The following is a 16,874-nucleotide window of genomic DNA, read 5'->3' on the forward strand; positions in this document are numbered from 1 at the left end:
TTAACGTTACATACTAAATTTCATAGGTGTCTAAGTGGCAAACAACGTTATTATGCTTTTGATAAATCCTGAGAGGGTACGTCAGCTTTATCCACTTGCTGAACAGTTTCATATCATCTTCACCGCGACTTCTTACACAGCCTCATCTCCAAAGGTTACAAAGTTTCAAATTCATTATGTCATCTCCTCTTTAAGTTCCATTGCATTTTTGCATGAATAGTCCTTAATTATAAATTACTTACATTCGTACCACTAAATATTCCTCCATACGAGAGAGAGAGAGAGAGAGAGAGAGAGAGAGAGAGAGAGAGAGAGAGAGAGAGAGAGAGAGAGAGAGAGAGAGATTATCAAAATACTGGTTTCTATTGCAGCTGCCTTTCGAACGCTCACTTTATTGGCAACTTTCAACTTTCAATCAGACATAAGACAGATTTGGGAACGCGTATGAAAATGAACAAATAAATAAATAAACACGGTGTCCTGCTCACTCACGCTTTCGTGGGTCAATCTGAAATCTTGAAAAATCACAAAATAATGTGCTGTCAATTTTGAATGACATACCATCTTGATTTAACTTTAACTAACCGACTTCTAGACAAGGAGCATCAACGCTCCCTCACCGCCACGCCCTAGCCTGAAGATTACGAAGGGAATATAAAAATACAGACTCCGCTGCATGAACTGCAAAAGCAACAAATAATAAAACTTGGCACTCCTGTAAAAGGGAGACACCCTCGATACCCGGACGCGTTTTAGGAGACAAGGTGGGCCACTGTGAGTGAGTGAGTGCCACTTGCTGGCGTCTTTCTAATACTGGCACCACTGTTTTTCAAGCAGAAAGTCCCGTGACCGACGCTCGCTTTTTTCCTCCGTTTCACAACTCGCACTCAGACGTTGGAGACGGCAAGGAGAGGAAAGTCAAATGAGTGCTTTTCGTTGCTTTTTTTTTTTAAGATAAACACGACTACAAGATATACTTGTTTCTATAGCGGATTCCTACAAGGCATCTTCTTTTAAACTAGATGTTCAAGGGGTGCATATAATATTGATCAACACGTCATACTTGTTACAATATTCTTCAGGTGCAATGAAGGTCTTTCAGGTCATTGTAATTTAGATCAGTGGACATCAACACCTACTGTATATAGCACAAGTGTAATGACCCATATTGAATTCCACTGGATGATGTGGAAGGAATCCTGACACACATAGCCAAATCTTTAAAAAAAATCCGTTTTTTTAAGGATGTAAAAATTAATTCTCCGATGAATCCTTTTCAAGGACACTCCTTCTCTGCTTATTATCCTCCTCCTCAAGTGATCCCTCTTATACCATCCTGCCTTCGCCCCATCCTCAACCCTCGGGGATTAATTTCCCCAGTACCATTTACTTCACTTTCAGATTACATCCACAAGTGGCACGGATCATCCTACAACCAACTACTCATTTCAAAAGTCAACCGCCCTCGTGAAATAAGCCCAGAAGGATTTACTCCAGGGATACAGCTATACAGCGCAGATTTTAACCGAGACATTGACACTACGATGACTTCGGTTTAGCCGTCGGCACGACTGACCTTCGCTAATGTAACGTGAGTTTTCGGTTTACGTAAACTAAAGTGAACAAAATTCAGTCTCGCAATTAGAAACAAAATTCCCAGGGAGGGTAGGAAATCATTATTACCCCTACAATATACGAATTATCCTGTTCTAGCTGTTGAAGAGCTACTCTGTCGTTTAATGCTTAAACTTCGTTCACTTGGTCAGCTTCATTATTTACTGTAATGGCATACACAATTCTTTCAGATGTCAAGTTTTTCATGGTTTTAAAATGCCAAGGGAGTGAGTGAGTGAGTGGGTGAGTTTGGAGGGGGGATTCTTTTTTTAAGACGCAGCAGTTTTCTTACCATTTTGTAAGATTTTTCTTTTCTTTCGGTGAAAATCAAAAGGGTTCATTCTTAATTTATTTTATCTAATTCTTACGAATCTCATAAGATTGATATACTCGAAACTGCATCATTTGATGAATGACATCGATGATTTAGAAGACAAACTATCCGATCACTGAACACTCACAGGTACTCCTACCTAACACTCCCCTCCAGAAATACCTTAGGCATAGAACCCCTTTCCTATCTTCACTTCTTAAGGATATATACACAATGGTGCGCTGGTCCTTCAGCCATGGCACGGACATTATAAATAATAATGCCCGTCGTAAAATCATGAAAAAACCACATAGGTATAACAATCTATTCGCAGGATTCTATGTCATACTGACAGCAAAATCATATACTACAAGAGCATATAAACACAAGAACAACTAACACATATGACTATTAAATTCTTCACCTGGAGGTACTAGCTAAATAGAATCTGATTTCTTCTGATTTCTTGTTTAAAGATATGTCTGTTACATCTCCAGACTGAGGCACTCATATGTGATTTGGTCACTTTTTTCTTCAAATTATAATCTCAAATATATTTCATGATCATATTCTTAAAGTCGTCTTCAACAGTATTCTAGCCACATTTTTTTTTATTTTCCTAATTTTACTTCAACTATTTCAAATAAATTAATATTAGTAATTTTGCCAAATATCCTATAAAGTCTTCAAGAATACACGCTGTCATTAACCAAATTTTAATAAAAAAAAATCAAAACTAAAATCGTGAAAGATCTGAATGTTTATTGTTTCATTTAACAACATACTTTCAGTTTTCTTGATAACGAGTGAACAGTCCCTACAGTAAGAAAACTCTGTAGGCTCTAAAAAAAAAAAAAAAAAATGAAAAAGAAATTCAGGAAATTTTTCTTTCCAATCTGGGCTCTCTGCAATTAAGAGATCAGTCATCCGCCTTAGGCTTGTCGCAACCTCCTCTGAAGATTTCTCTCATAAAATCCTCTCAGATTAGATGACTGGCCCTATTTTCCGTCCAATAAACACATAAACGAGTCACCTATCGATGGGTATCAATGTAATATTCTTAAAACACCAATAAACCTTTAAATTTCAAGAAATTCTCATAATTTTCAAAGTCTTCTAGCACTTACGTACAGAGAGAGAGAGAGAGAGAGAGAGAGAGAGAGAGAGAGAGAGAGAGAGAGAGAGAGAGAAAATTCCCATTTCTCCTACTTCTTCTCATGCATACAAAAGGAACCCTTTCTTGAACAACCAAAGAAAAGAGGGTTTTCGAAACAGCACGGTGGTGATACATACGACACTCGACACTTGACACCGAGAATCATTGATGGTGATTTCTGGTCAACGAGAGAGAGAGAGAGAGAGAGAGAGAGAGAGAGAGAGATGCAGAAATAGCCAGAATATCCAGAGGATAATCAAATATTAAAGGACGAAGAGCAACAGGTTGGCAATTCATTGATGAGAAATCTTGCTTAAGGACAGCCGGAGAAGTCTCATTCGTAACCCAAAGGGGAGATTCTGTGAATTCTTTTGGAGGCCCTGGCAAAATCATGAAGGGGATTGTGACTAAATAATCCGCATGGCAAAATCTTGAATGAAATAATGTTTAGATAATGCTCGTGGCAAAATCACGAATGGAATTGTGAATAATAATACTCATCGTAAAATCATGAATGGGATTGTCTCAATAACGATCGTGGCAAAATTATGAATGACTTGTGTCTAAATAATGGCCATAGCCAAATCATGAATGGAATTGTCTTTAAATACTGTTAAAACACCCAAAACAATTATACATAGCAGTAAAAACACTATTAACAACTATGGACATCTGCAATTTCGTTCGAGGTGTGATTATATCGTATATAAAGTCTCAATGGCAATGGTTTTGTAGCACTTTCCTAAATCTCTCTTCAAGAAATGCAAACACTGCTAAAATCTGTAAGGGAAACAAGTTAAACCTTTCAGTGACAAAACAATAATCATGAAATACACTCAAACAATGCAATATTTGCTATATTTTCTTACTATAACACTAATAGTAAATGGACTCTCTTCCAGAGAGAGAGAGAGAGAGAGAGAGAGAGAGAGAGAGAGAGAGAGAGAGAGAGAGAATGATCTTACATGTATAAGAGACTGCCTGAATTTCTCGAGCCTCTTGAACCCTGTCCCTGAAACGTCTATGGGCACAAGTTCCGGCGGGTACTTGAGGGAGAGGGCTAATACCCGCTGCTCGGGAGAAGGTAGTTTGTGAGGAGTGGGTTCCTGGGCAGGAGGTACCACGGGCGCAGGCACCGACGGGGAGATGGGCGCCAGTGAGAGCTGCTCTGTCAAAGTCTCGTCGTCGCTACACCATTCTCGGAGGGCAGCGAAGCTGGCAGGCTGAAAGGGAACAAAGAAAAATATATTAGAAGTTAGATTTTTTATAAGAAAGGAAGAAATGTTAAAGTCCTTTTACTGAGAAAGTAAGATGGATGACAGATGAATTGCTAGGGGAAGAGCAGCGTGAATTAAGAAAATAAGGAAAATATGATCATCAAGTAACTGCTATGGAACAGGTGACACGTTTGAAAATAATGGTATAAACTGTATCAAAAACGAATACACATGAAAACGACCTTCACAACACTCACAACTTACAATACGACCATTATAGGTTTCTATTTAACAAATGACAGCAAAAATAAACTTGAGCTCTATTCGTTCCCATACCTTCAACTTCATAATACCACGCAATATTACCATATAAAAAAAAATAGGGATATAGAAGAAAACGTACAAGCACACACACTTTACTAAAGATTCCACCAAAGGTTTAAAAAACAATACCATAAAGATTTTAATCTATACCATCTGGTAATAAAAAAAACATAGTGGCATCATATACTGTATGTTCCACCAGGATAGAAAGTATACGGGGATAATCACAATACAATGCCACACTATATATATATATATATATATATATATATATATATATATATATATATATATATATACAGTATATATATATATATATATATATATATATATATATAAATATATATATATATATATATATATATATATATATATATATATATATATATATATATATATATATATATATATATATATATATATATATATATATATATATATATTTATATATATATATATATACAGTATATATATATATATATATATGTATACACACACAAATATATATATATATAAAACTAAATTAAAGGACCACAAAAAAACCCAGACCACTTTGGGAATTGTACGATAAAGCCAAGGAGATGGGGAAAGACTATATCATCAGATTGTTTCGGCTACATTTTTTACCCTAAACAAGCCACTCCCCCGCCTAGAACTCTAACGCGCACTTCACTCCCAGCATAAAAATTTTTTATTGATCAGTTTTTAGAGTATTATTAAGAGCTTGGTAATGAAAAGAAGGAATGAAATGAAAAAATTATTAACCTAAAATGAACAAAATAGAAGGTGATGAGCATCAAGCATTTAACATAATACTTTTCATCACAGATATGCACTAACAGCTTTGTGAATAAAAAAAAAAGGTGAAATACTGAAGCTAGACGTCAATTAGTATGTGCTTAACTTTGTATACATGTAGATTTCCAAGGCCAACAAGAGACTCGAGCAATAAAACTAAATTAAGAATCATTATCAATATCAAAATACTCACAGAACGATTTCACTCTGAAATAGCACTACCGAACACACACTCTCTCTCTCTCTCTCTCTCTCTCTCTCTCTCTCTCTCTCTCTCTCTCTCTCTTAAAAACATTCTACAGACGCGGACGCTGTTTTCATCTACAAAAACAAAAGTTAAAAAAAAAAAAGTTTCATGACAGATGTCACCGTTTTTGCTGTATTCTGCAAAGACTGAAAAGAACTGGTGCGTCCCTTCTGGCAAGAGAACAAACGCAGGTGTGAACACACGAACCTGAGGAAGAAGCTGGAAAGAGACGGCAACACCTCGCCCTAATTAGCTAAAAGGTAGGGCGGGTGAGCCTATTCACATATGTGACAATCCACAAGTGCAAAGATATTCCAATAAAACGATTCAGGTAGAACAGAATCGTTCTTAGTGTTTCCCTTTGTTATGAATCCTGATGGATACATGCAACTCCACAGCAACTGTCATCAGTTTTTTTCCTTACTTTTACCAACGTTATGCAGTGCGGGGACTGGAGACGTGAATGCCTCGACAAACGAAAGTGTAATACACGAATACTTAAACGGACGTGACATTCAAGTAGCACACAAAGGCTCCAAGAGGAAGCTGACTGGAAAATGTCAGGACTTACGCTGACGCTGCTCTGCTGTGACGTACACCGAGGTGGTGAATAATTTCGAGAGTTCCTCCGGCGTACAGGACGTTACGTCAGTTCTCGCCCCGCTGAAATATTCACGGACTGCCAATACTCGAAAGAATTTTACGGCTCTTGATAGGTGGCATGAATGCAGGTTAAACAATACCTTTGCCATTCCATTTGAATCTATATGCGTGGTTATTATACCGATGTGTGTGTGTGTGTGTGTGTGAGAGAGAGAGAGAGAGAGAGAGAGAGAGAGAGAGAGAGAGAGAGAGAGAGAGAGATATTGTCACTATACACAAAAGTGTGAAGCCCAAAGGATGCTACAATCTGCTGACAAATTCACAGCTAATGAAATCCATGGACATTATTCTGCCACATATATAAACAGCACTGACTGAAGACTTTCCGCAAAACTATAGGAAACGCATAACCACAGGAATGATTTGCTTCACTGACTGGAAAGCCAGTGTTGCTAACAGCAGCTGCTGAACCATCTAAAGCGCCACAGTCAATGCCTTTCGCATGGTAGTGACTATATAACCACTCTTCTTTAAAGGTGGTCTGGGGCATTGCCTCTGTGCTATGGCCTTCCACACTCTTACTTCCCTTGGCTGAAAAAACCCTTTCCTTACCTATTTATTCATCGCATAAAAATAATTTCTACCCCTTTTTTGCAGAGTATGCTTATAATAATAATAATAATAATAATAATAATAATAATAATAATAATAATAATAATAATAATAATAAAAGGAGATAAGCAGACACAAGAGTACTAATAAGAAAGGAAATCGCTTTTGATGAACCAAAATGCACTTTTGAGGAGTATATCTGCTCTTGTAAGTGGCGGTGCATAGACACTCCCCCACCATGGTCCTGTGTTTCAAATTTCGATGCTCTATCTTCAAAGCTGTCAAGACCACTCAGTGTCGAAGTCAGAAATCAATTATGAGTGCAAACGCTAACAAAATGACTCTACATTCACAATGATTGGAAATTAAAAGTGGATACCATTCATTATGAGCGGAAAGAGTAAAGATAAAATACCGCAGGTTTATTCGAAATGCCAAAATTATTTTGGTCTTCAGAAACTGATAGATCGCAAATTATCTTGCGGTGCAAATACCAAGATCTTGGTCTTCGTGATCCTGCCAAGAAAAATACTCGAAATAAAATATCAGTTTCGTTAATTAAACAAAAAATAAACAAGTAAAAGCCATGAAAGGGGGCTTCAGTATGAAATGTTACCTACCAAATTATTCTAACTTTCTCCCTCTCTCCGTGAATTATTAAAGCGAGAGGAGACCTTTTCTCTCGGAGACTACCTTAATTCGCTTCCTGTGACGTCAATATCGGAGATTAAAGGGATTTGGGCGGTCTTCTGAGGTAAAACAAACTTACCCTCGATCGGAACAGGCCTTTAAAACGTATTCTGTGAAAAACTGATGATCGAACTGTGACTCCTCATTTAATTAAGACAAAACTACAGTACCTCTCTCTCTCTCTCTCTCTCTCTCTCTCTCTCTCTCTCTCTCTCTCTCTCTCTCTCTCTCTCTCTCTCTATATATATATATATATATATATATATATATATATATATATATATATATATATATATATATATATACACACGTGTATATATATACATGTATATATGTATACACATATACAGTATATGTAAGTTATACACATACATATATACATACATATATATATATATATATATATATATATATATATATATATATATATATATATATATATACACACAGTCATTCACTGTTGACATTATATCTGTCAAAGCCCTATTTTTTATACTTTACTTGATCAAGATTGTGCTTTTGCCTGAAATATATTTAATTTACAGGCCATAACCAACAAATATATGTGGATGCAAGGATACAATGAAATCCTCACTTCCCATTTCTATAGTATTTTGGAACACATTTCGCCAAGAAAAATTCAACACTGAGTGGATGCTGCTGATTGATGAGCGCGAGCATCACTCACCAACGACGACGCTCGAAAAGCTCTTCTAAATTCCCTTTCGAAATAAAGCTAAACTGGACATTTTCAGTCTAAACATAATTACCACTGGGAGGAAACAACGCCTATTCAAGCAGCCTTATCTCACAGGTAAAATCCAGGAAGCTCGTGACACTCAGACACGAGAGCAGTGTTCTAGCAATGGCAGAGCAGATCAGAAGCATCTGACACTACTACCATAATTTTCTGTCGATATGAGGGACCGTGCGAACAATACTCAGTTTTCTGGCAGTATGCGACGAGATAATGTTTACATATTCAAATATTCAGATCCATGCGATTGTGCATGTACCTGTACGTGTATGTGCGTGTGTGTGACGTAACTGGATCTTGCTAACACCACTCGAAACAGTCAACAAACAAGAACATAAAAGAAAACAAGGGAATTAATCTGTATGCAATCAAAGCTAAAAAAAAAAAAAGGGGGAGGGGGAATTTAACCCCTGAAACCAGAGTATATGATAAAAATAGATGATGACCACGATGACACATTGCTGGATTGCTAATTGCCAATAACCAAGCGAATATACATTAATTACAGGCAATACTCGCTTATGAACGACAGAAAATAGCCAACGGGAATCGATATAAGTTTGTGCAACCGCCATTCAAATCACGTCACTAACCGGAAACAATAATTTTGGGAAGAGAATCATATTGTACAGACAAAGACCCTCAGCGAAAAAACACATATATATACACACATACCTATACACACACACACACACACACACACACACACACACACACACACACACACACACACACACACATATATATATATATATATATATATATATATATATATATATATATATATATATGACACAGGTTCGACTCCTAAGTGAAGGCAGGAAGGCGTGGGCATGTTAAGTTATGCCTTTGTTGACCTAAGCTGTGAATTAGGTAAATGTTAATTAGACGATGGTGACAGTTGCAACATGGGTTATGGGCTTCCAATTTAATCTCAACCACTTAATATATATACACACACACAATCTGATGACCGGACTATTTTTATACATCCCCTTCTGAAAGTTTCGTCAGACTATCATACATAAGGATAAAAATAGATGGAGTTTGGCCCTAACCTGGGCAGCTGTTCGTCCTACCCACTGACACCTGTAATTGGAGGGTACGATAGGGTGACCTCACGTCATGACAGGTCACACAATCCCTGGCTACTTATCTCCACTATGCACCAATCGTCATTTGCCATGCCTAAAGGATTACCCATGGACAGTTCAAAGAAGACCTCGCAGCCGCTTGCCCTAGCAGGAAATCCTACAACTACAACCCCAAGGCAATTCACAACCGGTAGGGGTACCATACAGCATAGATGGATGGGTGGATGTATGATATTTAGGACAAAAGCCCAGGCACTGGGGCCAAGAAGGCCATTCAGCGCCGTAATGGAGAGAAAATAAATTATGTTAAAGTTATGAATTCATGAAGAAAATTATTAATAAATAAAATGAAGTGATGTGACCAGTAAATAAGGGTATGAAGTTTAATGAATGATGTGATATATACATAATAAAAAAATTAATGCCATTAAAATTCTACGTGATGCAATAAACATATTAAGATATAAAAATCAAATATCGTTAAAAATTTGAACACAGTTTAAAAAAGAGATGATAGCAGAAATATCTGCTTCATCTCCCAAAATAACCCACATAGCATAGAAGATCCCCATTTGGCTACACTTGGGGCAAGGGGACCCAAAGGTCTACTGCGATAGCAACTGTCTAACCAGCCCAGTCTTTCCACAACAGCTATGTGCTATAGCGTTTCTAATTCTTTTAACTGTTAAAGTTTCATCTCAATTTAAGAACTTCCCCCTTGAATTAAGATTACTCTTGCCGTCAGTGCAGCATCCTTGACAGTAGCTGCCTTATGACGCGGGTACTAGGGCACAAGATTCCAGATGATGACGTAGGCCACAAGGCAAATGGACCACGATTTCTCCAGGACTAAAGTCATGCAAACGAGTTTCTTCTAATGAGAATGGCTGAGGCCCATTATTTAAAAAGGCTGATGTAATTTCGAGGGGTTGTGAAATGCGCCACATTAAGTCCAAATGCCACAAGTAATTATTTATTCAATGTACTTTTTAACGAACGGCACGTGTTGCTTACCATTGCACTTCTAGTAACAAGATTTTTTTTTTAACATACACGCATGGATTTTTTTTATATTTACAAATATTAAATCACAAATATGGCTTAATATCGAAATCAATTTACCTTGGGAATAACTTATACCCAAGGGAAATTCTAACTGCCGCGGCTAGGATTCGTATCTGTGCCTTTGGTTTACAAAAAAACGATAAACAGGCGACTTTGGCCACTCGGCTATGGAGAGAGATTCGAACCACACTTGTACTTCAAACTCCTAAAAAATTACCGCGTCAAATGAATGACTTCATAGTGTCATTCCACGCTAATTCTTTTTAACATAATGAAAACAGAGATGCCATCTGTCATCAGAGGCACCGACCTCAGCTGACTCTCCCAGATATAACCCTTGCCACTCTTTCGTTCCACGCTCACTCACTCCAAATCTCGTCCCTCTTAGGCCTCAAAGGCATGCGGCAATGCGTCAAGGAAAGAGAACAAGATATTTATTCCCTTACTCTCTTGAGAGAGAGAGAGAGAGAGAGAGAGAGAGAGAGAGAGAGAGAGAGAGAGAGAATGATGCTGGGCTTCTACTGCTCTTGAAATAGCTTGATTCCAGATATACTCGAAATCTTTCCTCATTTTGAAAAGCAGATACGAATAAATAAAAGTAGACGCAAATGCATTCAGTTTTCTGAAAGCCTTCAACATTAAGACCAAAATTAAAAGTTGTATACTAAATGGTATATAAATATAAATATATAGCTCTGAGAGAGAGAGAGAGAGAGAGAGAGAGAGAGAGAGAGAGAGAGAGAGAGAGAGAGAGAGAGAGAGAGAGAGAGTCTGCGCATATCTTTCGTATCCGAAGGAAAGGGAGAAGCAGCAGAGATTTCGATGTTCCTGATGGTATTGCCGATGACAGCCAGGTCGTCCCTCTGTGATAATTTGATTAAGTCTCTCTCTCTCTCTCTCTCTCTCTCTCTCTCTCTCTCTCTCTCTCTCTCTCTCTCGTTTTTTCCAGCTGCCATCAATCCAACTTAACAGGTTCTTTATGCTACGGACGGATAAGCTGTCGTTTCCTTGCCCTGAGGCACTTTGGTTAGACCAGAAGAACAAGGGTTTTCTGACAGACAAGACAAATATATAACTGGAGAGAAGGGTCAGTTATAAAACACAACCAATGGTAGGTGCAAAATGATGATTTGTTTTTAATAATGCTCTGGAAGAAATATCATTCAGTCTAGTTCCACAAATCCACTAACGTGCTTTTCATCATAATCGCCTACAACATCGCGTGACGCAGAGGGCCTCTGTAAAATTTCGCAACTTGTACCTTTCCAGAGTGTAACCTTTCACATAAATCTATTAATCTCCAGTCTTTCTCCTCAAGTTCTCATCCAAGTTGGTCTGAGTCTCCCAACTCCTCTGAAGCCCAAAAGAGCCCAGATGACGCTGTCGTGTGGTCTTCTTTAGGGGGTTGTGAGGAGGACATGTCCAAGCCATCTCCTTCCACACTTCATCGTTATCTCATTTATTTACATATCGAATTTCGGTCATTTCCATTTTAGTATCATTACTTACTGTATCCTGCTATCTGACTCCTTATATTCTTCTTAAAGCTTTATTCCCAAATCGGCAATATTTTTTAGTTTCATGGTCTTACCAAGATTCACGTCTGTATAGCAATACAAATAGTACCAAACTTATGTATATAAAAGTACTTTCGCGTGTAATATCTGTCTAGGTGATTTCTACATCTTATTCAGCTTGCCAATAGTCTTCTTTCCCTTTTATAGTCTTGGAGATCGTTGTTCCTAAATTTTGGAAAGGTTCAACCTCATTAATCCTTTCTCCTTGTGATGTTATTTCATCCCTTTAAGAATAGTGTCCTCATCAGTTCTATTTTCCTTAGATTTATCTTCAGTAACATCCCTTGAAATATGTTGCATTCTATGGGCAAGTTTTGTAAATCCTGAGGTGTTTTGCATATCAAGAAAGCTACATTTCATATTCTAATTTTCTCAAATTCTTATCGTTACTCCAATCTATCCCTTTTCTTCCATCTTCAACCACTTTTTAGTTTTCTGTAAAAGAAAACTATTGTGCCGGCTTTGTCTGTCCGTCCGCACTTTTTTCTGCCCGCCCTTAGATCTTAAAAACTACTGATGCTAGAGGGCTGCAAATTGATATGTTGACCATCCAATCATCAAACATACCAAATTGCATCCCTCTAGCTTTAGTAGTTTTTATTTTATTTAAAATTAAAGTTAGCCATAATCGTGCATCTGGCAACGATATAGGCCAGGCCACCACCGGGCAATGGTTAAAGTTTCATAGGCCGCGGCTCATACAGCATTATATCGAGACCACAGAAAGATAGATCTATTTTCGGTGGCCTTGATTATACGCTGTAGCGGCTGTACAGCAAACTAGATTGCGCCGAAGAAACTTCGGCGCATATTTTACTTGTTTCATTATAAAAGCGATGAGAAGGGCAAACAGCGCAGGCGAAATAATATTCACATGCTTACTGGAAATTTGCTTGACTTTAAACGCAGCAACACTAAGTTTGCATTTAATTCATTCATGGCTAATGAACGAAACGGAAACACCATGGGGACGCAAGACCTCCCTGATATTGGGTCTGTAGACGCTGGCAAATGCCTTCTCGTAATCAGCAAAAACCCTCAATCTCTCCCAGGCATTTTTTGCCCTTTACATCCTCCATACCTTCATTGTTCCGGCCAACTTTCGCATTTACAGGACCAACAACAATTCCCATATATCTATTCGGTATTTCATTCATAACATTCAGCGGTTCTCTATAAAATTTATCGTTCATTTTTTCTGGGAGTCCATTCGTCTCAAAAGATATAATTATCAGATTTTTTTCGTGACCCCTCCAACTCCACACCCCCCAACACAAAATAAATAAATAAGGTAAATAAATAAAAATAAACCGAAGAAAACCAAGACATTAAAATAAAGTTAGCAATATCACGGACAGTATTAAATCGGTATCAAAAATGCTCCATTTAAAAATGAGAAAAACAGAAAGATAAGTTATCTCTTTCTAATAAAGTGATATCAGAGCCCGTTAAGACCTCACACAATCGCCGAAAAAGATAAGAAGGGAAAAACCAACACCCGATAATAGGCGTGAATTGCATCTCACCCGCAAGATAAGGGACGTCACCTGTGAGAATGACGCCTTTTTGGTTAAATGCTGAGATGTACAGAGGTCCCTCGTATGAACACTGGGAAGAAATATTCGAAAGGACAGTGGTGAACGATATTTCCAAGGGCTTTCCTCTACTTCCAAGGGCACATCTTGACTCACATTGAAGGCTTATTCGTACGAAGCAGTTTTATGTCTAATGTGAAAAGCAAAGCTTACAGCTTAAGACAGAAAATATTAAAACACATGTTGGAAAATAATGCAGCCAATTCGTGTCGTTTCTTTAACTTCTGAAATTTGAAATACTCTTCAAATTAAAAAAAATTAATTAATTAATGAAAAGGACAGTTTAAATAATATATTACAATTCTGGGTAAAATCTAAGTCTTGGATCGCCATTCTGGATTTCTTCTGTCCACAGAACCCATCACGTATCAACAATAGTTTGAATACTTCTCGTTCCTGCACTACGCCCTTCAATGAAAATGAATTTACTAACAAAATATTTTAGTCTGAAAGAGCTGCTCCTACCCACTCAAAATGCTTCACTAACGGCAGCCACATATTTAATCACTACTACAATGATGGTATCTTTGTACACAGGCTATACAGCCAAACTCGTACACGCAGAAATAATGAGCAGTTACTAAATGTAATTTATTACTCAACGAATAATAAAACAAAGATACAACAGTAGTAATCATTCTTCCTCATCATCATCATCTGCAACGCCAAGCGACGCAAAGGGCCTCCGTGAAATTCCGCAACTCATGTCATTCCTGTGCTTTATCTTCCACAGAACTCCTCTCATCTCCAGCTTCCTCCTCGTAGTTCTCATCCAAGTAGTTCTGGGTCTCCCAACTCCCCCAGTGCCCAAAGGAGCCCGGCTGACATTACCACGTACTATAACAGAACTTTATCTGGAACATCAAGCTAGTTGTAAAAAAGACGTAATATCGTTCCGCAAAATTTAACGAAACCTTTGTACTAAAGTCTTGTTCATTACAGATACAAGAATTCAGTTACAAACGGACGAAAGCTTTGGCAAAATACGTTATCTTGGAAGAGTCGATAACAAAATATACTTCCACGTTCTGAATATTTGAAATGTTACTTGTCTCCTTAATTCGCGAAACATTCGTCATTCTGTGAGGTCAGAAGACGCCTCACTTTGGAAATGATTAAACGACATGCTATTTTATTCCTGCAATTTACAAAGGGGAAAAAAACGCGAACAAACATATTAAGAGGAAAAAAAAACACACATGCACGAAAGACTTTTAAAGCCAGTTCATCTGATTTGTTGAAGCCTATCGGACATAAAGGCAATAAAAGTACACAAACACAGCCGACTCGGACATAAACTACCTGGCGCCCGACAGCCAAAATTCTTGTGTTTTCAGGTGGAAAGACCAACAATAACCGTTCACATCCATCTCAAAAAGCCTTCAATCTGATTAGGCAGGGAAACTGAGCTTGTAAACTCGTTCATGTGTACAGACCATGGCCGGCGTTCATGCTTTACCACCACTACATACATACATACATACATACATACATACATACATACATACATACATAAAGACATACATAAATACAAAGCCCGTAAAAACAAACATGCAACGCGGCAGACTGTATTTACACGCAATTATTGGCACTGAAATGTCTAAATTCCCCTGGTTCAATGGTATATCATCCTCTTCCATTCTTACAGTACAAAGAAAGGAGTTTTTGCGTTGAATCAGATGAAAGGATTACCGAGCTTTCTTTTCTCTTTCTGGAAGGGGAGTAGGATGATCATTGAGGTCAAACGAGGATTTGCAACGTATTATGAATGAATGAGTAACTGAGCACAACTGATGAACTCAATGGGTTAATACGAGACAGTGTGACAATAACAAGTGGATAATCTCCCAACAATTAGGATTATTTTTACTACCAGAACTCAAGAATTTGTCCTTTTCAAGCTCCATGAATGAGATTTTTTTACTGAGAGGAGAGAGAGAGAGAGAGAGAGAGAGAGAGAACGCTGGAGGAGATGAGGTTATTGGCGGAGTGAGGAAATAGGAGGAAGACGAAGACTATGAGGGGAAAAAGGGCGGGGGCAGAGGAGGGGTGGTAATGGGGGCATGGGACGTGACATGAAAAAGTATCATGACGAGAGAGAGAGAGAGAGAGAGAGAGAGAGAGAGAGAGAGAGAGAGAGAGAGAGAGAGAGAGAGTTCATGGACCTAAAAAGACTGTGAGGTCAGTCGGCAGGATGGATTACTGTGAGCAGTCTTTGGAGAGAAACTACGAAGAAGAATGAGTGAGAGAAAGAAAGAAGAGTGGAGAATGGTGGGAAAAAGTAAGAGAGAGAAAGAGACTTGAAAATAATTATTAACATTTAAATGGCAGGAATAAAGAGCGGTATGGGCAAGTCGACTAAAGCTTCGAAGCGAGTTGCGTCAAGGGATCGATGTTTTAGCCCCGGTTACTCATCTCCCCATCTACTCTCTCTCTCTCTCTCTCTCTCTCTCTCTCTCTCTCTCTCTCTCTCTCTCTCTCTCTCTCTCTCTCCCCCGACCTAAAATCTGCGAACAAGTGGAAAGGAGAAATAATATAGGGTGTGAGAAGTGGACGCCTTTGGGAGTTGAAACGGCAGCAGGAGGGAGGATCAACAATAGTGCAAACGCACGCGCGCGCACGCAGAAAAAACATAAGCACGCACGCATGCACGCGAGTGATGAACGGTTCCCTCTGTCAGCAGACAGAACCAGTTATTTGAGACACGAAGAGAGAGGATTACGTCCTCTAAAAGTTTGCGTGACACGTTTCGCTTGCTCAGTTTGTAAAAGGCAAGAACATCTTTGATGTATCCAACCAACATTTTCTACAGTGGCTAATTACTTTATATCCATTCACCAAAAACCATTCTGAACATAAGCCAGTGATAACACAACTTCAATTAGCACAGGAGTAGAAATTCATATATAAAACAAATTCCCAAATGTATAACAACTGTATATTTATATTCCTGTAATCTAGCAGTGTTCTCTGAAGTTTAAAAGGTTCATAAAAACTCTATTTACACGACAAAGCCATATATTTAGATTGGCAATACTTCAATCCTGATCATTGGTAAACAGGATTGAGTATTACCAATTAAGATATATGGCTTTGCCATATGAGCCGTTTGTGTGTGTGTAAAATATATATATATATATATATATATATATATATATATATATATATATATATATATATATATATATATATATATATATATATATATATAT

General features: G+C 37.9%; 1 protein-coding gene across 23 annotated transcripts in view; it reads right to left on the minus strand.

The window, feature by feature from the left end:
• Window positions 1–16,874, minus strand: part of LOC136828730 (uncharacterized) — a 560,019-nt gene that overhangs the window by 60,609 nt on the left and 482,536 nt on the right. For all 23 annotated transcript variants that reach the window (XM_067086897.1, XM_067086900.1, XM_067086899.1 and 20 more), the window contains one exon: window positions 4,049–4,306. In XM_067086897.1, coding sequence (XP_066942998.1) covers window positions 4,049–4,306 — 258 coding nt within the window. The remainder of the gene's footprint in view (window positions 1–4,048; window positions 4,307–16,874) is intronic.

Source organism: Macrobrachium rosenbergii, chromosome 43 (genome assembly GCF_040412425.1).
Source record: "Macrobrachium rosenbergii isolate ZJJX-2024 chromosome 43, ASM4041242v1, whole genome shotgun sequence".
Classification (NCBI taxonomy): domain Eukaryota; kingdom Metazoa; phylum Arthropoda; class Malacostraca; order Decapoda; family Palaemonidae; genus Macrobrachium; species Macrobrachium rosenbergii.